The 21,546-nt window shown below is 56.4% G+C and overlaps 2 protein-coding genes across 9 annotated transcripts in view; both read left to right on the top strand.

The window, feature by feature from the left end:
- ABCC8 (ATP binding cassette subfamily C member 8) overlaps nucleotides 1-15,088 on the top strand; it is a 73,589-nt gene extending 58,501 nt beyond the window's left edge. For 7 of the 8 annotated variants that reach the window (XM_032358185.1, XM_032358190.1, XM_032358189.1 and 4 more), the window contains 17 exons: nucleotides 326-451; nucleotides 1,347-1,446; nucleotides 1,673-1,914; nucleotides 2,009-2,175; nucleotides 3,248-3,317; nucleotides 3,809-3,966; nucleotides 5,740-5,832; nucleotides 9,587-9,689; nucleotides 10,257-10,370; nucleotides 10,682-10,802; nucleotides 10,902-11,032; nucleotides 11,941-12,019; nucleotides 12,238-12,346; nucleotides 12,735-12,838; nucleotides 13,655-13,788; nucleotides 14,241-14,303; nucleotides 14,847-14,984. In XM_032358185.1, coding sequence (XP_032214076.1) covers nucleotides 326-451; nucleotides 1,347-1,446; nucleotides 1,673-1,914; nucleotides 2,009-2,175; nucleotides 3,248-3,317; nucleotides 3,809-3,966; nucleotides 5,740-5,832; nucleotides 9,587-9,689; nucleotides 10,257-10,370; nucleotides 10,682-10,802; nucleotides 10,902-11,032; nucleotides 11,941-12,019; nucleotides 12,238-12,346; nucleotides 12,735-12,838; nucleotides 13,655-13,788; nucleotides 14,241-14,303; nucleotides 14,847-14,984 — 2,052 coding nt within the window. Of the gene's footprint in view, nucleotides 1-325; nucleotides 452-1,346; nucleotides 1,447-1,672; nucleotides 1,915-2,008; nucleotides 2,176-3,247; nucleotides 3,318-3,808; nucleotides 3,967-5,739; nucleotides 5,833-9,586; nucleotides 9,690-10,256; nucleotides 10,371-10,681; nucleotides 10,803-10,901; nucleotides 11,033-11,940; nucleotides 12,020-12,237; nucleotides 12,347-12,734; nucleotides 12,839-13,654; nucleotides 13,789-14,240; nucleotides 14,304-14,846 lie in introns of all 8 variants that reach the window. The other variant, XM_032358183.1, reaches the window with a different exon arrangement.
- A 3,453-nt stretch (nucleotides 15,089-18,541) lies between these two features.
- KCNJ11 (potassium inwardly rectifying channel subfamily J member 11) lies at nucleotides 18,542-21,235 on the top strand. Its single transcript, XM_032358960.1, has 2 exons — nucleotides 18,542-18,623; nucleotides 19,330-21,235. Exon 2 carries the CDS (start codon nucleotides 19,542-19,544, stop codon nucleotides 20,484-20,486), a length of 945 nt encoding a protein of 314 aa, XP_032214851.1. The 5' UTR covers nucleotides 18,542-18,623; nucleotides 19,330-19,541; the 3' UTR covers nucleotides 20,487-21,235.
- Nucleotides 21,236-21,546: the final 311 nt, after the last annotated feature.

Genomic DNA, 21,546 nt, shown 5'->3' with positions numbered 1-21,546 from the left:
TGCAATTAGCTATTGAGTGTGTAAAAACAGCTGCCCCTGGTGGGATCCTAGCAAGGAATCAGATGGCTTGACCAAGAGCCACCAATTTGCTCTGCAAACCCTCTTAGCAATCCTGGGACAGCCACTGAGAATTATCTCCCAGAAGCACCAACCTCTAGACCCTGGGAGTGTGTCGGTGAGGACCACAGTGGGAAAGCCAGCAGCCAGTCATGGTGGGGGAGAGGATGAGTATGGGTCCCTCTCAGACTCCCTGGTGAGGTGGGGTGTGACCGCCACTCCCCCTTCCCGTTCAGCCCCAGGGCTGGATCTGTTTCTGCCTTTCCAGATCATTGCCATGAAGGACGGCACCATCCAGAGGGAGGGCACACTCAAGGATTTCCAGAGGTCTGAGTGCCAGCTCTTTGAGCACTGGAAGACCCTCATGAACCGGCAGGACCAAGAGCTGGAGAAGGTGAGTATGTCCTAAGGGCAGAGCAGCCTCCCTCCGAGGAGAAGTTTCTGTTAGAACCTGAACACATAAAGGCCTTCCTGCCCTCATTGCCCTAGGGAACCCCTCAAAGGACAGATGTGAGAGCTGAACGTGAACTCCCTCCTACCAGAGGAGGGCTGGTACTTATTCTAGCTACTCAGGGCAGACTCAGGTGGATGCTTTCCCCTTATCCTGAAATAGTCAGAAACCATTCAGTTATAAAATTCCAGGGAATCAATTCAAACTGGCAAAGCAGAAAAGGAGAGAGGTAAAGACTTTCTGGCTCATGAAAGGAAAAAGGATCAGCTTCAGGTACAGCTGGATCCAGGTAGTTATCAGAAACCTGTTTCTTTCCTTCCTTGGCTCTGCTCCCCTCAGACCATCCTCATTCTCGTGGTGGCGAGAGAGCTGTCAGCAGCCTCGGGCTTACATTCTCCCAACTCAACACCTCCCTTTGCAAGAGTACCTCTGTCACAACAGTACGTCAGAAATCCTCAGGCTAACTCTCCTTTGTCCACTTTGGTCCTGTGCCCACCTTGACTAAATCACTGTGTCCAGGGATGAAGAATGTGAGATAGGCCAGCCCTGGGTCTCGTCCTCAGCCCCAGAGCCAGGGAGAATGATCAGTCCACCTGAGTCACAGGAGTAAAGAATATGGGAGAGATGGTCTCCCACAAGAACATTTGGGATATTGTTAGCAGATAAATGGGGAGGAGTAAATTCTGGCAAGAAAAACTTGTGTCTATCTGGACCTTCCCACAGGTGGGGGCACCCTGGAAACATGACACTGGTCATTGCCAGGGGTGGCTGCCCTCCACTTTCCCTTTTTCCCTCTGCACATTCTGAGGACATTGACCAGGTTCCCTCTGTCTTTCAGGAGACTGTCATGGAGAGAAAAGCCACAGAGCCATCTCAGGGCCTGCCCCGAGCCATGTCCTCAAGGGATGGCCTCCTGCAGGATGAGGAAGAGGAGGAAGGTACACAGTGGGACTAGCAGTGAGATCATGGCCTGAGGTTTGATGGACCATGGGGAGACAAAGGTTCAGTATTCTGGGGGTGGTGAGATAGCGTGACTTCCACTAAATCCCTTCCCTTCTGTGTGCCTCGGTTTTTCCCATCTGTAAGTGGGGATAACATGCCCCAGTTTTGCCCTCAGAGGGACGCAAAATGGGAAGTTACAGAGTGGGTTCTTGTGGCCTGCAGAGGAGGGAGCTGAGAGCGAGGAGGAGGACAACCTGTCTTCGGTGCTGCACCAGCGGGCCAAGATCCCGTGGCGAGCCTGTGCCAAGTATTTGTCATCCGCCGGCGTCCTGCTCCTGTCTCTGCTCGTCTTCTCCCAGCTGCTCAAGCACATGGTCTTGGTGGCCATTGATTACTGGCTGGCCAAGTGGACCGACAGCGCCCTGACCCTGAGCCCTGTAGCCGGGAACTGCTCGCTCAGCCAGGTGTGGCCAGCTACCCTAGGGCTGGGGCCAGCGGGGGGAAAGGGCTGAGCCACGGACACCCCCAGGACCCTGCCTCATTCTCTGCCCGGCCCAGGAGTGCACCCTTGACCAGACGGTCTACGCCATAGTGTTCACCGTGCTCTGCAGCTTGGGCATCGTGTTGTGCCTTGTCACGTCTGTCACAGTAGAGTGGACGGGGCTAAAGGTGGCCAAAAGTTTGCACCGCAGCCTGCTGAACCGGATCATCCTGGCTCCCATGAGGTACCCTCTCCTGAGCCATGCTGGGCTGTGGGCAAGTCACTGGTCTCTGGGCCTCAGTTTTCCCGTCTGTAAAGTGGACATATGCAACCTCGGTCACAGGCTGGAGGGGGTGGGGTTCAAGGAGACAGTGTGTGTGAAAGTGCCCTCCTTGGGGCAGAAGGCAAGGAAAACCAGCATTTCCTCAGCCACACACGCTCATCTAACTGTCACGACAGCCTTTCAGCAGAGTGAGCGTCTGCAGGCTCCGCATCATGTAAGTTTCCCTTCCCCGGGCAGGTACCATCTGCCCGTCGCCACCCACAGATTCAGCTCTCCCCCTCCTCCCTCAGCCAGCCTGCAGGTTCCTACACTGGGGGCATAGGGACATGTTTTCCTCTCCTGCAATGGGATGGATAAAAATCCCAAAGGCCGCTTGATGTGAAACAGTTCTAAGGTGGTCCCTGCCCAATCGACCGGCTGACTTGGTTTTAAAGCACGATAGGCAAACAGGTTATTTGGCCCCTTGTCAATGCCAGGCCTCACCATCTGATGACACTTTTTACTTTTCAGTCTCATGAGCTTTCTGTGGCCCACAGAAATGACCCCAACGTTTAGTCACCCTCTACTTGTCCCAGATCAGAGCTTCTGAAATCCTCTGGTTAGGGGTGGGGCCGTTCTGGGTCATGGTCAGAGTGATGACAACCAGAGTAGCCTCGCAGGGTCAGCCAGATGACAGGCTGTCCCCAGGGCCCGGTTCACCCTGGCAGATCATCCCTCTGGAGAAGACTCGATGTCCCCAGCGCAGCTGCTGAGCGAGGTAGGCTGAGCAAGCAGCTGAGGAAGGGGGCCGTGGTCATACAGGGGCTTGAGAGCCAGAGAAGTTAGTGAGCGGCGGCACCCCTTGGGCAGCTGGAGGAATTCTCAGGGACACAGGCCAGACAGGTATTGACAGACTTGCAAAGGGAGCCGCCCCAGGAAGCCAGACCCAGAAATGACCCCAGAGACACTAAAATGAAAGAAATAACTACCCTCATTCAATAAACAGGAAGGAAATCAATAAACGGATGACTAACTTCTTCTGGTTGCCTCTTAGGTTTTTTGAGACCACGCCTCTTGGAAGCATCCTGAATAGATTTTCAGCTGACTGTAACACCATCGACCAGGTACACAAGACTGTGACCCATTTCCCCAGTTCAGAGAGAGGCCAGCCCCCACACGTCTCTTCTTTGGGGCTGGCTTCCCCAGATCTGGTGCTCAGAGCCCTGTGAGACCAACCCAGTGGGTTCCAATCTGATTACAAGGCTGCCTGAGGGCCTGGGGCTGCCCCTGTGAAGCTGTCGTGATAAGACTGAGGGAAACCACAGCTTTGGCTTCCATCCAGTACCCCCTGGCTCACATCAGTAAGGTTCCAGTGTAGTCTGAACCAAGGTGACTGCTTCTGTGGGGAATATTCCTTTTGATTCAGCTTGTGTTTTTGGTTTATCATCGTACTAGATGGTGAGGAAACAAAGTCCTAATCTCTGCTCTCAGGGAGCCTACAGTGTAGTTGGAGAGATGAGACATGTGCCTGCGAAAGAGCAAAACATGGCGGCAGGTAACACACTGAAGAAAAACACCACAACGCACCTCCCTCTCTCACCTTCCCCTCCGACAGCACATCCCATCCACGCTGGAGTGCCTGAGCCGCTCCACCCTGCTCTGCGTCTCAGCCCTGGCTGTCATCTCCTACGTCACGCCTGTGTTCCTTGTGGCCCTCTTGCCCCTGGCCGTGGTGTGCTACTTCATCCAGAAGTACTTCCGGGTGGCGTCCAGGTGATGGCAGCCTTTGCCAGCCTCAGGGGAGTGGGGACGGGAGGTGCTCTGCGATGGGCAGTTGGGTACTCTTACTAGAGTAATCATCAGACAGTAGTAGAGTTGTGCTCCCCCTGGAAAGCAACATAGAAATGAAGGAAAGAGAGAGATTCATCTTCCACCAGCCTGATGTAACCATCTGTCAGAGCGCGTGTGCGCACGCGCTCACGCATATACACACGCGCGCGCGCGCACACACACACACACACTGCCATTAATATCAAAACTATTTCCTTAGGAGGTACGGTCAGGAGTGGAATTGCTAGGTCAGGATGTATACACATCTTTATGCCCTTTATTTTTCATTCATTTTTGCCAAAATCCTTCTCAGGAGGGTTGTAGGAGTCCAGTGACCAGGCTGGTTGCTGATGCATGAAATCGAGGGCACCTGATGACAGGGGTGTTATGGCAACAGTACCTGCCGGGCCGAGGTACCTCCCAGCCCACGGTGGCCAGAGTGTGCCTGGGAGCCTTGACTCGAGAGAGCCTTTCACAGTGATCACATTTGCCCTCAAGAGCCTTCAACTCACACAGGCTCCTTTCCTACTCAAAATTTTCTAAGAACAGTCTCCAGAAGTTCTTTCTGGGAGTGATTCTGTTAAACTCATAGGTCCAAATGATTGTCAGGAGAATCTGAAAGAATTTCTAGACCAGCGCTTATCAAACTGCCAGGTGCAACCTATCAGGGGGTCATGAAATCAGTATCATAGATCACAGCCAGCATTTGTAACAAATGAAATTGGACAGAGCATGTCGGACTGTGTGCACAGAATATCAGTAAGTTTTGCTTCATGAAACCTTTGTTTGGGTTGTGTAGGAGTGTGTGTGTGTGTGTGTGTGTGTGTGTGTGTGTGTGCACTGATTCGGAGTATGAAATGCATTTCTTACCGCAGGTTATAATCAAAAGCTTAAGTACCTTTTCCAAGTGTACATAGTTGATTAGTAACTGGAGCCAAAATGCCGATTATCAATACAAACAATTAAATTTAGATACATTTTGACCACAGTTACATTGCCCATGTGGATCACAATTTGTATGCTGGATAGTATAGCACCCAGAAGGAGCCCATCAGTGTTCACAGATCACTGTGGCTTTGTAAGCACTGTACAAGCTGTTTTACAAAGTTCATTCCTTCTGCCAGAGAAACCACCCTGTGCCCCAGGCATCCACTCTGCCCTGGGGACAGTCTGTTCAGGAATGCTTACTCCCGCATCCCAGCCTGATCTCCCTGGCACTGATGTGCTTGTCAAGGAGCAGCTGTGGGGACTAGGGGGCAACCTTGTTGCCGTGGAAACCTCTGGCATTTCCCCTTGTAGATACCGGCCCGTGATGTGCCTGAACTGATTGTGGTTAGCCGGAAGGGGCTGGAAGCTTTGCGTTAGGTCTTTCAGCTCCTTTCGCTAGCGTCTCAAGGTTCAGGTTGCTCCCTGCCGCCCCACCCCACCCCCCGTGAGAGAGAACCCACCATGCCTGCCCTGCCTTACTGCAGAGTGAGGGACAGACACACATGGGAGGCAAACGGTGCCCGCAGTCACAGCGCCTGCCCTGGCATGCTGTTTGAGCATTTTGCTGGGGTGGTACCGCTGGCTTCCCTCTCTCTACAGGGGAGATGCTGAGACCTGGATAGATGAAGCCATTTGCTCACACAGTGGTTGGGCAGGGGGAGCTGGGATTCAGATCTGGGCTGAGTCCTGTATCCCCCTCCTGACCGTTCTGCTCTGCTCCCTGCACAGGGACCTGCAGCAGCTGGATGACACCACGCAGCTCCCCCTGCTCTCCCACTTTGCTGAAACCGTGGAAGGACTCACCACCATCCGGGCCTTCAGGTACCAGATTTACCCCAAGGTGGGGGTGGGTGGGGTGGGTGGGGTGGGGCAGGGGCCATGGTCATGTGATTTGGGTGTCAGGGTTTGGCTTAGGAAGGCCTGGAACACGTGTCTCCCAACCCCTCTTCAGGCCCCGCAGCCTCAACAATGTCCCCCAGTGGGTCAGGTCCGGTGGGCTCCACTTTTGGACCCAGAGAGGAAAATCTCAGCCCTGCAGCCAAGTCCAGAGCCTCTGTGAACTAAGGCAGGACATAAAAAGAAACAAAGCTGAAAGTATTGCTCACATATCCACACTTGAAAGGGTTTTCCATCATGCGAGCCAGCCCTGAGGCCATCTGGTACTGCCAGTGACTTGGACACTGTAATTAACATGCCAGTCTCATTCATTCTGCACTGCAATCCAAGACAGTCAATATGGTTATTCCCATTTCCAAAGTAAAGAAGCTGAGGCTCAGAGGGACTGCACAGCCCCTCCTGTGTAAGGTCCTCTAAAGCCTGGACTTGAATCTGTCCATTCATTCTGTAAACAGGTACTGAGCTAAAACCCAAGCCAGGTACTAAAAAGATAGAGATGAGTCAGATGAGCCCTTGTCCTGGAGGCATTTATAATCCCAGCTCTGAGCCGGTCAGGAGAAATCCACATGACAGGTAGTCAGAGAGAAAGGGGAGTGCAGACTATGGGATCATAGAAGGGAGGCACTCACCCAAGGCTTCATGGAGGAGATGTTGTTGGAGCCAGCATCAAAGGGTAAAGAAAAGTTCACCGAGCTGGGGGAATTCCCCCCACAAAACTTCAATGCCCTTGATCATGACATTGGGCTGGACAGGAGAATCTGAGGTCACCTGAGGAGTAGACGGGCCATTGCTCCCTGCCCCAGCCTCCATCTGATGTATTTAAGCATCTCAAAAAACAGTCCAGAGACCCCTGCCCCAGATACTTGGACTCTGGTCTTTATGCCTCACTCAGAGAGTGATTCCAGATTATTTTTAGGATGACACAGCTGTGTAGGGTGTGACAGTAAGCATGCGACACCAAGTCCCATGTCCAGGAGTAACCCTAGGGCTCAAAGACCGGCCAAGAGAATTCCAGGAGGCTTGTGTCTCCTCCCTCCAAGCCCCAAAGCTCTAGGAGAGGTGCCCAGGCCCCCAGTGCAGCACTTGTGGCCCCATTCACTCCCTGGGCCATCTGTGCCAGTGAAATGTCCTCTTAGGGGTCTTGTCTGAGTAAAGCAAAGTGACACAGAGTCCTGCCCTGGCCTTGGCTCTGCTCCCTAGATGGGCCTATGCTGCCTTCCGCACAGAAGCCCCTTGGAACCTGGCATGACGCTCAGGTCTCCTCCGAGCCCCCTACCTGTCTCAAGCCTGCACTTCCCAGGTCCTTTGACTCTCGGGGCCACTCCCAGGCCTGGCCTCTACTCAGCCTTAGTACTGTTGCTCTTATGCAGGCTGTCCCGGCAGCCTTCGGGCTGGGCCTGGGGCAGAGGGATTGTGCCTCTCCTCCAGAGGGCCAGACCCTCTCCGTAGGATCTGAGAGGATGCCACCTCCCATTCCCTGTGGTCAGTCAGGGGAGCCGCTGCCCGGTGAGGCCTCCCATGCCCTCTACACTGACACACTGGGAGATCTTTACATGTGTATGAAGGAGGTTTTGGTCCTCCCTGTGTGTGTTTAATTCATTGGCTTTTGCCCAGCAGCCTGCCCTGTTGAGAGCTGAGTAGCATTCACTGATTGTTTGCCTAACACATGCCAGGCACTGTGCTAAGGGCTCTGTGTGTGTTATCGCACTGAATGCTCACAGAAGCCCCCTGACATGGCTTCGAGCAGCCATGCTCAACAGACAAGCCTGAGTCACCAACCTGAGGTCACACACATGGTCAGAGCCAGTGCTAGGCCTGGAACCCAGGCCTCTGGGACCTTCTGGCTTCTCTAGCAAGCCCTGTCTTTTCCCAGAAAAGTTTCCAGGGTACCTCAGCCCCCGACTCAGTGTTGGGCTCAGAGGCTATTTCAGCCCAGGTGGGAACAATTATTGTCCCCATTTTACTAATGAGGAAACTGAGTCTTGGTCCCGACACACAGCCCTTAAGTAAGAAGGCTAAGAATCCAAAGTCTGCATGGCCCTACGCTGGGAGGCTCCACGTTCCTCACACCATCACACACCTATCCCCAGAGCCACACCTCCTACACACCTTCACACACACCCATCCCTCAGGCTTGCCCGCCACACACACGTGCACACGCAGGCAGACAGCTTCTCACGGGCTCATTCACAGCCTTCACATAGGGCTCTATACTCGCCTCAGCCACATCACACCACCGTGGCTGTGCGATCGTACACACTCTCGCACCTCAGAGAGTCACTGGGCTGTCCTCAGACACCTGGGTCAGGCACAGCCCCTCCACCCAGAAGTAATCAAAGCAGAGCAAACGCCTTGCAAGAGTGAAAAGCAAATGCACGGTTCGACTTGTCTTGAGCCCTCCGCATCCCCCGTTGTTTCCCTAAGGCCAGTGCTAAGACAGCTTTGGCTTCGATTTGTTCCTTCACTCATCATGAAACAAGCGCTCTCTGCCACCTCCTCTAGGCCCGGCCTAAGCCAGCCTGCGGTGAGGGGCTGGCCAGGGAGAGTGAGGCCAGGAGCCCAGGCTACGGAGAGAGAAAAACCAAGTCCACTCAAAGTAACGCAAGCAGAACGTGATAAGGGCACAAGCGAAGGAAAGAAGCCTCCAGAGTTCCTTCCTTGTACAGAGAGATCCCATCTACCTTAGAGGGTCAAGGAAGGTTCCATCTGTTCATTCAGCAAGTATTTATTGACAGTGCCAGGTGCTAGGGATGCCCTGTGAACGAAACAGCCGTGGGTTCCATTCCCATAAGTTTACAGTCTCGTGAGGGAGATGAGCAGCTAGAGAAATGAACACATGAACAGAGGTCATGAAACAAACAGGTTGCAGAAAGGGAGAACAACAGTCCGGGAAAGGCCACCCTGGGGAGATGTCATTTGAGGTAAAGCCTGAAGGCTGAGAGGAGTCAGCCTTGTGCAGAGCGGAGGAGAAAGCATTCCAGGCCAAGGGGACAGCGCGGGAAAGGCCCGGGGGTGAGAAAGATCTTGGTATTGTGACGAAACTGAGAAAGGGCAAATAATAAATTATTGTAATTTCTGTGGCTGCAAAGCAGTGAGCAAGCGGATTTGTGGCATGGAGGGAGCTCCCACAAGCTCCCGGCAAGGAGCTGGCTCTTTGGCCTCGGAGCCATTGATATTCTAAGCAGGAGAGAGATGGGATGTAATTTATGATTTATAAAGATCATGCAGGCTGCTGTCAGCAGAGCAGGGGAGACCACAGGTAGACCTACGGGGAAGCTGACGCAGTAGGCCCGGTGAGTTTGTGGTGCACAGCAAGCAGGAGAGAGGCAGGCAGAAGCAAGGCCTACTTTGGAGGCAGAAGTGAGAAGTCTTGTAGAGGGATTGGTTGTGAATCCAGATGATTCCTCGGTTTCTGGCCTGGTCGTGTAGGTGGTCAGAAGGTGTTTTACTGTAATAGCGAGACCTTAGGGAGAAGAATGGGTCTTGGGCTGAAAGCAGGAGTTTAAAGTAGGTGGGAGTCTGGACAAGTCTGAATCAAGCAGCAGGGTCCTGGGAGGGCCGACCGGAGGGGAATGGACTACAGATCGTCAGACACGGCATGTTTCCTGGCTGCTTCTCTGTAAGTAAAGAGAGGCCTGGGGGCCATGTGACCTTCAGACCCTCCCCATCCTCCCCCCAGGTATGAGGCTAAGTTCCAGCAGAAGCTCTTGGAATATACGGACTCCAATAACATCGCCTCCCTCTTCCTCACGGCTGCTAACAGATGGCTAGAAGTCCGCATGGCAAGTCCACCCACCCCCCACCCCGGGCGCCGAGACAAGGGCTTCTGATAGGGGTGTGGAGTCAGAGCAAGGGCCAAACACGGACGAGAGGGCAGGAAGAGAGTGTGGGATCGCAGCTCGTGTGTGCATACACGGCAGGCACCAAGTCCTCCTGTGCTCCCAGCCCCGGCTTCCCTCCCTGTGTCTGACAAGAGCCTCCTCTTCCCCATCCCCACCCAGCCGCTTGTGCACCTGAGGTGTGCACCAGTAGCAAGAAGAGCTGTGTGTGCCACTGTGACGAGTGTGTGTCTGAAGCGGGCCGTAAGACCTGTGTGGGCCAGCTGGGGAGGCTGCCTGGTCAGGCCTGCGCAGATGGCTGGGGGTGGGCCCCAGAAACGTGTGCACACGTTGTCTCCTGGGGCTCCGGCCTTCAAGGCTTCCTGCATGTCTGATGACATGTAGGTGTGTTGCTGGGCTGGGGTAGAGTCTCTGCTGAGTTTCTCCCCTCCCTGAAGGGAGTGAGGTGCATTGGGGGGCTCCTGTGGCTTCGACCCCTGAGGGCCCACACCGGGTCGCCTCCCTCCACAGGAGTACATCGGTGCCTGTGTGGTCCTCATCGCAGCCGTGACCTCCATCTCCAACTCCCTGCACAGGGAGCTCTCGGCTGGCCTGGTGGGCCTGGGCCTTACCTATGCCCTAATGGTGAGTAGCAGCAGCGGACCGGGATAGCGGAGGGCTCAGATGTCGGCACTCGGGGAATCTCAGAGACGCCCTCCAGGCCCTACCCCAAGCTCCTGTGAGTCTGATGCAGGCAGGACCCTGTGGGTAGGAGGGTTAACCCGGGGCCAGGGCCCCAGACGGGTAGTGAGTCAGGATCCATGTTCATTGTAACCCCCTGGGCCTCCAAGGGAGACCCCTGAAGAGCCAGCAGAAGACACTGAGGGCCCCCGGCCCACACAGAAGAGCCATCCTGGTGGCCGGGGTTGGGCCAAGCGCTCGCTGACTCCCCGCAGGTCTCCAACTACCTCAACTGGATGGTGAGGAACCTGGCAGACATGGAGATCCAGCTGGGGGCCGTGAAGCGCATCCACGGGCTCCTGAAAACAGAAGCGGAGAGCTACGAGGGGCTGCTGGGTGAGAGGCCCAGACGAGGGGCGCGTCAGGGGGAGGGGGGCCCTCCTGGATACCGGCTGCCGCCTGAATCTGCTGGCTGAGCCCCGGTCTGGCCCCCAGCGCCCTCCCTCATCCCGAAGAACTGGCCCGACCAAGGGAAGATCCAGATCCAGAACCTCAGCGTGCGCTACGACAGCTCCCTGAAGCCGGTGCTGAAGCACGTCAACGCCCTCATCTCCCCGGGACAGAAGGTCAGTGGGCTGCAGGGCGGAGGGCGGGGCGGCCCCCCCAGTCAGCCCGTGGGTCCCTCACACTGACAAGGGTCGGACCACCTCTCCCCCATTCCCTCTTCCGTGCTCCTTCCGCTGCCCTCACTCACCCACCCAGGAGACGGACACCCCAGATTCCCCTGGCTGCTCTCCCCGGGCACTGCCCCTGACCTTCAGAGCAAGTCTTCAGGACAGACAGTGAGGCCCCTCGCTTGTCCTGCGGAGGGAGCCGTGGCCTGGCACTCTGACCCAACTCTCTGATGGATTGCCTCCTCACGCCCCACCCCTGCTCTGACAGGGCTCCCTTCCTTCTGTCTCTTTGTCTCTGTCCCTCTGTCTTTGTCTGTGGCTGTCGATTTCACTCTCCCTGACCTTTAGATCTCCCTCTCTCCCTGCCTCTGGCCCTTCCCATCTGTCCCCTACCTCTCTCGTCCTTCTGGGTCATCATTTCTGTCTTTGTACTGGTTCCTTATTGTCTTTTCCTTTGGTACCGTGGGCCGGGAAGCCATGGGGTCAGAGATGACCTCAGTTTAAGGCATGGCACACAGATACACCCCTGTAAACCCCAATGAGCCACTCCCGGGCCCCCCGTCCCTTACCCACACACATAGACTTTGCACCACTGTCCCCAGCTCCCCTGCAGCCCCGTACCAGGCACAGCAAGTCTGACACCCAGCCCAGGGAAATGGACATCTCGCCCTGCACTTGCTTGTGGGTCCCCATGGGAGGTCCCTCTGGACCCAGAAAGCAAGCCCAAAGCCAGAACCCAGCCCTAGCCAAAAAGAAGCTAGTCAGAAAGGCAGGACAAAGAGAGGCTGTGAGCTCCGGTGCCCGCACAGCCCGGAGTGAGCACCAGCAGGTACTCACCGTGTCCCTGCTCCTCTTTCCAGATTGGGATCTGTGGCCGCACAGGCAGTGGGAAGTCCTCCTTCTCTCTCGCCTTCTTCCGCATGGTGGACATGTTCGAAGGTGAGTGGTGTGACAGGCACCCCACGTGTGCCCGCAGCCACCAGGTAGGACCCCAGTCTTGGTGTATGGTCAGATGTCACAGGAAGCCCAGCAATCACTGCCTCTCCACTCCCCACCACATCCTCCATGGGACCTATGCTCCCAGGCTGAACCTGCCCCTGGCACCACCCACTCCCCTGACTCCTTCATGTCCCACCTGTGTTACTGTCTCCGCACAGGGCGCATCATCATCGACGGCATCGACATCGCCAAACTACCACTGCACACCCTGCGCTCGCGCCTCTCCATCATCCTGCAGGACCCCGTCCTCTTCAGCGGCACCATCCGGTGAGCCCCAACACTCCTGCGGTCCACCACGCCGTCCCAGGCTCGGACGTCTGGGAGCTGGAGTGCGAGGAGGGCTGGTGGGCGAGGCCCAGAGCCCTCAGCTGGGTACCTGTCTCAGGGCAGGCAGCCCTGCTCGGGCTCTGGGCACCGTGGGCTGGCCTGGTCCCTCACACTTCCACCCTTGGGCCTTTCTCTCTCCTGTGAGCCCCAGGCGGGCGCTGGTAGAGGCAGCTCCCTGGCTTGCTGCCCCCCTACCTTTAGCCAGGCCCTCCGAAGCCATCAGTTCTCACTCACTGCTCCCTTCCCCAGCCTTGACCTCTGCCGGCCCCCGGGGATGAGCCAGCACCCTGCTTCCCTCTCTAAGGGGGCTTTCTGTGACCCCCTCCAGATTTAACCTGGACCCGGAGAAGAAGTGCTCTGACAGCACGCTGTGGGAGGCGCTGGAGATCGCCCAGCTGAAGCAGGTGGTGAAGGCGCTGCCCGGAGGCCTGGGTAACTACTCGGGGAGTAACAGGACAGCACTCGAGGACATCGGAGGGCTAGGAGGGAAAACTCACGCCCGTGTCTGAGGTTTGCCCAGGGTTTGGTCTAGGGTCTGGCAGGACCCCAGACACTATCCTGTATGCCCTTTTACCTTACAGAAGGCCAGAGAAGTCACCTGAGTTGTCCCAGGCCACACGACTGGTCAGTTCAGGGGCTAACTTCTCCAGAGGAAACTGGAGCGAGGGGGCAGGGGTGACAGCAGGTGTCACTGTGAGACACGGCTTGCAAGGCCCTCCGAAGCCATCAGTTCAGGGCAGTGTATTCTGCCCTGCCCATGGCCGCCACCAGCCTGCCCAGCTCTGCCCCAAGGAAGGAGAGGACAAAAGGGGATATCCCAGGCAGGGGTCACTCCTCCAGGGTACAGGGAAGACTCTGCCCCCACCCCCTGCAGAGGACAGCAGACTCTTGATGTATTTGCCACAGCCCCCGCGGCAGTGAGGGCCGGCCAAGCCTTGGCATCAGAGACTCACGCCACCCCACAGCTCCAGCACCCACACACTCAGTGCACACGCCCCCTCTCCGAACAATCCGGGGCCACGGCCGCGCACTCCTGCAGAGAGCGCTCTTCTCTGTAATCCTTGCAGATGGCACCTGTGTCATTAGGTCGAGTGCAGCCGCCCTACACACCCCCCGGCCTCGTGACACACCCGTGCATATTTGCCCTGTACATACATTTCCTAATGCCCTTAAGCCATGGTGTTTACTAAACTCCCAGCACCAGACTAACTCAGCCCCACTCTGCCTCCCCGGGGCTGTTTTTTTCAGATGCCATCATCACGGAAGGCGGGGAGAATTTCAGCCAGGGCCAGAGGCAACTGTTCTGCCTGGCTCGGGCCTTTGTGAGGAAGACCAGCATCTTCATCATGGACGAAGCCACGGCCTCCATCGACATGGCCACGGTCGGTCAGGAGCACAGCCGTGGGGTGGGGTCTTGGAGGGAGATATCATGGGGTCTTAGGGTGAAATTTGCATAAAGTGGTCTCAAAACTCAAGTCATCTTTAACATCAAGGGCACCTTGAAAGGCAGAGGGCTGGGGCACATTTCTAGCTCACAAACACACAAGAGACTCACAGAAACTTCACACTCATCACCTGCCACACAGCCCAGCCAGACACATGCACAGCACACACACACACACAGAGCTGAGCTCCCAACAGCCTGAGCCCAGCCCCTGAATGCTAGAACTTGGTTGGTCCTATGGAAACAAGAACCAGACAAATGGAGGGAGGCGTGGGCTAGGATTGATCGCCCATGGGAGATGGACTGCAGCCGTAGGCCCCCGTCCCCAAAGCCAGGCCAAACCCTATTCCCGAGGCAGATGAGCCAACCAGTATTGCTCCCTCCTGGCAGGAAAACATCCTCCAGAAGGTGGTGATGACGGCCTTCGCAGATCGCACCGTGGTCACCATTGCGGTAAGGGGCCCCTTGCTGGGGTGCAGGGCCACACCCAGAGAGAGGGCTGGTCGATAGAGGCTGCCATCAGAGGGCAGCCACCACACTCACCTGGGCCTGGTAATCAGGAGAGGCCCCTGAAGTGACGGTGCAGAATCTGGAGGGCTTGCAGGGAACCTGGACCGCAGGAAATGGGGTGGGTGAGGACTTCCCTCAGATCCCCCTCTCTTTCCCCAGGTTCCAAGGCCCGCCCCTACCCCAAGGTCCCAGGAGCTAGGCTAGGCTACCTACTCTATAGGTAGTAGGGGTTGGGCTGTGAGGTGATCTCTGAGTCTTGAAGCCCAGAGGTGAGAGCAGAGCTGAGACTTGGTAAGGGGAGAGGGTATCATGAGTGGACAGAGTGCTTGGGGTCACAGCCACCCCAGGGAAGGGCAGTGGCCACAGAGATGGGACATTCCATCTACATGCCTCCTCCCCTGAACTGCAGGAGGGACACCCTCAGCCGCCCCTCCCTTTACCACCCCCCACCCCGCCACCCTGACCAGCACCCCCTGCCCCACCCAGCACCGCGTGCACACCATCCTGACTGCAGACCTGGTGATTGTCCTGAAACGTGGCGCCATCCTTGAGTTCGACAAGCCAGAGAAGCTGCTCAGCCGGAAGGACAGCGTCTTTGCCTCCTTTGTCCGTGCGGACAAATGAGCCCCTGGAGCCCAAGTGCCACCCCACGCCCCAGCCTCCCCCGCGCCTTCTCCCTCTGGGGCTTTCTAACTGTAAATCACTTGTAAATAAAGAGATTGATTGTTTCCTACTGGAGGCCTCAGGTCTGGTGGGCAGGGACAGGGTGGCCTGTAGGTCCGGTGGACATGAGGCTGTGTGAGTGTGGCCAGAAGTGCATTTTCTTATCTGTGAAATGAGCAGTAGTCTGCTCAGGCATAACAAAATTGCGGCCGAAGAGACTTAAACAGAAATGTCCTCTGACAGATCTGGAGGCAGGAAGTCCAAGATCAAGGTGTCATAGGTTTGGTTTCTCCTAAGGCCCTAATTACCTCCTTTACAGGCCCTATCTCCAAATACTGTCATGCTGGGAGACATCAACAGGAATTTAGGGCTCTAACAAATAGATGGGGGGGCAGACACAATTCAGTCTGTAACAAGGGTTATCACATTTTTTGTGATTATCTCATTAGACAAAATAGCCCCCTTCCTTCTCACTATATTTCTTGGATTAAAATTGTGAGGTACCCTGGATTAGTACCACTTCCATGACAAATGACAGGAACCCAACTCAAAGGGGCTTACCTAAAAACTGGAATTTATTACCCTATGTGATGGAGAAGGCCTGGAGGTGTACTACTTCAGGCATGGCTGGATCTAGCTGTCTGACCACAAGCATGTGTTTCCATTTCTGGGTTCTTTCTTCCCCTCCCTCCATGATGACAAATGGCCACTTGCCCCTCCAGCTTATACCCTACCACTCTGAAAAAGAGTCCCAGCAAAATTCTTGGGAGCAAATTTCAATGGACCAAGTTAGGTCATACCCCTACCTCTACCCAAGCACTGCGGTCAGAGGGATGGGCTACGCTGACTGGCTAGGCCCAGATCACATGTCCCCATCTGTGGCACCCACGGAGAGGCATTCAGAATGGAGGAAGGGTGGTCCTTCAGAGGGAAGCACGATGCATATACCACAAGTCACCCAGGTAGTGTCTGGAGATGCTGAGACCCAGACACTGGGGAGATCAAAACAACAGATATCCTTAGATTCCTTCGGCATCATAAAGCAGGAATGCATAGCTCCCCGAGCCCAGAAATGGCAGGTGCTCATTTACGTTTTAATTATATCATGTTTTAATCATTTTCACATTGACTCCAGTAGTGGCTATCCCAGCTCTAGGGTGCAGAACCAGGAGTCTTAGGACTGTGTCCCTCTTGGTTGCTATGGGATCAGGGCAATGTAAGGACAACCCTCCAGTCACTGGAGAGAGGCCCAACACAGACCTTTTGGATATTCCAAGAGCCAGAGGGAATCAGGAAGTGAGAATTCTGTAAGACCTGGTAGGCTGCCTAGGGGAGGCAAGATGTGATTTGGGCATGAGAAAGGTGGGAATGAGACAGGCAGAGTTAGAGAAAATGGCCCATGGGGCAGGGGGTGAGGGCATAGGATCATAGGGCCTTAAATGCCAGGATAAGGAGTCTGGGATAAGCCCATGAACAAAAGGGAAGTGGAGAAGGTTTCTGAGTGAGAAAGGAGCTGACAAATTCAGTATTTGGGGGAGTTGACTATAAGAGGTAAGGATGGAGGAGGGCAGGAGGCTGAGCTCTTTGGGTAAGGGGCCCACCCTCCTAGGAAGGGCAGAGCAGGTAATAGCTGAGGCCTCAGGGCCACGCTGTGAGGCAGGGCCTTGCCTTTCCAGCTCTAAGGTGTCTCTAGGGGCCACCCTCTCTACCGAAAGGCCGCCTAAGAGCAGGGCCTGGGAAAGGAGAAGATTCCTAACCCCACCCCCACCTTGTGCCCACTACACCCCACAGGATTGAAGGGAAGTAGCAGGAATAGGGCAATGTCCATACTGAAGTCTTACAGAGATGCCCAAGGCCATTCTGGCCCAAACCTCTCTATAGTATCCCTGATGGCCTGCCAACTTTGACTTGGATACTCCAAAGATACGGGTCATCTCTGGTTATTAGAACTGACTCTTGCATATGTGAAATCACAGCCTGCCTCCGTTCCCCTCAGTGTCTATACTGGTTCTATACTTTGGGTCACATAAAACTATTAGTCCACCCTCATTGGACTCCTGGGGTTTCTGCACTAGTGCCCAAATTCCCTAGGGGGCTCTCTAAGGCTCCTTTTCCAGTGGCTGAACGGATGTAGTTGCCTCAGAGTTTTCCTGTGTAACCCTATCTCCTTGAACTCTCCCACTCTGATCATCCTGTTCTCCCCTCCCCACTCTAGGGACTACATCTCTGTTAATACAGTCCAAGCTCACACTTACCCTGAGTAACAGTGTTGACTCTGCCTACAGATGAGTATGAGACAGAAAGGAAAACTCAATATGAAAATCACATGTGCCCCACTGTGGTCCATATCCCCACTGTCCCTATCTTGGGGCCCTGCCTCATGCTCCCACTCCAACAAATGAACACACATGGGTCAGCGCTACATAAATATCGGAGCCTCAGAGGGGGGATGGGGCCATTACTGTCCCAAAAACAGAGACCCAGCAGGTTTTCTCTCTCAGCTGAGAACTGGGGCCCAAGCCACAGGGCAACCCTAGACTGATGCCTGCAGTAGAAGCACCACTCATGTTCAGGTCAAGAGCTCGAGTCCCCCAGTTCCCAAGCCAACCCTAATACAGCCCCTCAGACCCACGTTCCTCCCATTACCTAAGGTTTAAGAGACCAGGCGGCAGGTGTAAGGAGGTGTAAAGCAAGTGTCCGTAGCTCAAACTCTCTTTAAAATACAGGGGCGTAGTTGTGGAATGATTAAAAAGATGCAACCACCCAGCCTTCTGGGCTTTTGCGAATCTGTGTTCCGACAGTGGCTAGTTAAGATCCATTATTTTCTGGGGAGGGAGTCCATGGCTTTCATCAAATTCTCAAAAGATCTACGACTCAGAAGAGATTAAGAACATCCCCAAAGAGAAGAAGCAGTCAGTTGAGGAATCCTCAGGCCACCTAACCTCTTATTGTCACCGGTTTGGTGACGCAGCTCCTCAGAGCCTCCTCTCGCTGGGAACCTGCAAAGCCCAGTGCTGCACGAGAGGTGCATACTGGCCCCCCTGAGAATGGGAAATTGGAGGAGGAAAGGCAAGCCAACTGAGGCTGCAGTCCTCAGACTGAAAGGGCGGGTCGCGGCGCCCCTCCCTGTCCCCGCGTGGGCAGGAGGAACCTCTTTTTGTCCCTCTGATTGGGCAAACCCTCCCGGCCACACAGAATCTGTAACAGGAAGGCGGGGCGTGGAGGTGGGTGTGAATGACAAGGGGCGGGGCTTGAGCCCGTGCCCGCCCCTCCTCCAGCTCAGGAATAGGTCGGGCTCCCCCTGGCGGCTCCGGTCCCCCACTCCATTCCTCCGGCGCCCCCGCCCTCAATCTTCTGCCCCCATCTAGTACAGGTCGGTCTCAGCGGACCAGCGGACAGACAGGCGGACGGACGCACGAACGAAAGGACGACCCGCTGGGAAGCCCGGGCAGCAGTGGGGGCGGGGAGGCCACGGCTGCGGCTTGAGGAGCAGGAGCAGGTGCTGCGGCGACGAGCGGGCGGGGCAGGACGGAGCAGAGCGCCGGGCGGGGGCGCGGCGCCGGCTTGCGTGGGCCGGCGAGGAGCCGAGAGGCCGCGACCGTGAGTGAGCCCGGCCAGGTTGCGCTGTGGGCGAGGGGATCTGGAGTGGAGTCGGGTGGAGTGGTGACTCTGGAGGGCGTAGGATCCCAAGGAGACAGAAAGGACAGAGCTGGAGGGGGATCCGACCGGCCGCGGGGGCGCTGCGGAGGGCGGGGTAGAAAAGGGGGCATACCTGGACGCGAGACGGAGGGTCGTCAGAATATGAAGCTGGAGCTTGGAAGGGGGCCCGGGAGCAGAAGTGAGTGAGGCGGGAGAAACGGTGGGGGTTGTGTGAGGTCTGGCGAGTTGGGAAGATCCAGAGGTGCTAAGTTCAAAGGTAGAGGAGGTGGGTTGAGAAGGAAACCCAGGTGGGGAGAAGGAGCCTCGGCGGGAGGCCCAGGGAAAGTCCGCGGTGGGAGAGAGTTGAGCTGAGATTCAGGCGAGGTGGGGAGCAGGCCCAGGCCGGGTAGGAGGCCCACTAGGCAGTGGGCAGGCGGGCCCAGGTGTGAGGCTGGTTTAAAGAGGCAGAGGCCAGTCAGAGGTGAGGAGGAGTCTGGTTGAGGCAGCATCTGAGAAGTGAGGCCAGCACAGACTGAGGGTGGTCCCGCAGTGGAAGGGCTCCCCGCGAAGGAAACCCCACCGTGAGGCCCAAGGCTTGGTCAGGGGAGCGCCCCCCATGGGGGAAGCCTCTCCCCGGTGGTTGCTGGAGCCATGCTGTCCCGAAAAGGCATCATCCCTGAGGAGTATGTGCTGACGCGGCTAGCAGAGGACCCCGCGGAGCCCCGGTACCGAGCCCGAGAGCGGAGGGCCCGCTTCGTGTCTAAGAACGGCAATTGCAACGTAGCCCACAAGAACATCCGAGAGCAGGGCCGATTCCTGCAGGACGTATTCACCACGCTGGTGGACCTCAAGTGGCCACACACGCTGCTTATCTTTACCATGTCCTTCCTGTGCAGCTGGCTGCTCTTTGCCATGGTCTGGTGGCTCATTGCCTTCGCTCACGGTGACCTGGCCCCTGACGAGGGCACCGTTGTGCCCTGTGTCACCAGCATCCACTCTTTTTCCTCTGCTTTCCTTTTCTCCATTGAGGTCCAGGTGACCATTGGTTTTGGCGGGCGCATGGTGACCGAGGAGTGCCCGCTAGCCATCTTGATCCTCATTGTGCAGAACATCGTGGGGCTCATGATCAATGCCATCATGCTGGGCTGCATCTTCATGAAGACGGCCCAGGCCCATCGGCGGGCCGAGACCCTCATCTTCAGCAAGCACGCTGTCATCGCAGTGCGCCACGGCCGCCTCTGCTTCATGCTGCGCGTGGGTGACCTCCGCAAGAGCATGATCATCAGTGCCACCATCCACATGCAGGTGGTGCGCAAGACCACCAGCCCCGAGGGCGAAGTGGTGCCCCTCCACCAGGTGGACATCCCCATGGAGAACGGTGTGGGGGGCAACAGCATCTTCCTCGTGGCTCCTCTCATCATCTACCACGTCATTGACGCCAACAGCCCACTCTATGACCTGGCGCCCACTGACCTGCACCACCACCAAGACCTCGAGATCATTGTTATTTTGGAAGGTGTGGTGGAGACCACAGGCATCACCACCCAGGCCCGCACCTCCTACTTGGCCGACGAGATCCTCTGGGGCCAGCGCTTTGTACCCATCGTGGCCGAGGAGGATGGCCGCTACTCCGTGGACTATTCCAAATTTGGCAACACCATCAAAGTGCCCACGCCGCTCTGCACGGCCCGCCAGCTTGATGAGGACCGCAGTCTGCTGGACGCCCTGACCCTCGCCTCCTCCCGTGGCCCCCTGCGCAAGCGCAGCGTGGCTGTGGCCAAGACCAAACCCAAGTTCAGCATCTCTCCGGATTCCCTGTCCTGAGCCCTGGTCGCTCAGGCCCCCACACTGCTTGTGTGCACAGAGGCCGTGTGTATGGTATGTAGGGTGGGCGTGGTGTGGGCCCCTTGCCAGGCCAGGTCCTGGTGTGAGGCTGGGCTCTCTTCAGCTCAGCCTCCCCCCTGCCGTTAGCCCATGGTGTTACAAGGCACTTGTCACTACTCTATTTCTGGCCTCAGAGGAAGCCTGTGCTGGGTTATTTTTGTCTCTGCTCCTCCCCAGCTCGGGACTGGCTCACCCCACCACCACCCCTGTCCCCAGACTGGGGAAGCTGTGGGAAGTGTTGGACCCTAAAGTTGGGTCTCCCGCCAGTTCTGCCTCCCCATGATCAACTGACTGCAGGCCTGGGCAGGGGAGGAACAGTCCCCGGATTGGCAACCTACTGCTCTGTTTTGGTGACCCCAAGAGACGACCAGCCACTCTTGGTCCCTGAAGAATAGATGGCCTAATGGGTGGGCCCTGCCAGCTGGGGAGAGCAATCAATGAAGGAGTGTATTCCAGCTGGAGAATTAGAGGTGTGGAACCGACACAGACAGGGAAGGCTGAGACTGATCAGACTCCCCTCCCTGAGGCCGACCCAGATCAGGAGGAAGTGGTGTGAGGACACGCAGCTCTGCTGAACCTTGGTCAGGCACAGGAAAGAGGAGATGGGCCCCTGTGCCCCTGCCCTGTGCCCTGACAGCAAGGCTTCTCTGGGGAGGGGCTGCTGAGCCTGCCTGCTCCCATTCTGTCTCTGCCCCAAGAGGCTGGGATGGATTGGTACAGACACTGGCATGTCAAGCAGAAAAAGGCTGAGGAGAGAGGTCAAGGGCCCACATACAGATTGAACTCTGGCTCCCCACCAGTGACTGTCACTCACTATCTGTCCAGAGGGGGCTGTGAAGGGTCTTTGGGTCACTAGAAAAGGAGATGTTGGAAAGCTTGGGCTGCCGGGGGTGAGTGAGGCCTCTGATGCAAAGAGGCCTTTGGTCCTTATGGGCTTGACCCCAGACAGGGCTCCTGGAGCAGAGCTACATACACCTGCTGGGGATTCTGCCTTCTGTGC

Source organism: Mustela erminea, chromosome 9 (genome assembly GCF_009829155.1).
Source record: "Mustela erminea isolate mMusErm1 chromosome 9, mMusErm1.Pri, whole genome shotgun sequence".
NCBI classification, from domain to species: domain Eukaryota; kingdom Metazoa; phylum Chordata; class Mammalia; order Carnivora; family Mustelidae; genus Mustela; species Mustela erminea.
This window is presented reverse-complemented; position numbering and strand designations above follow the sequence as displayed.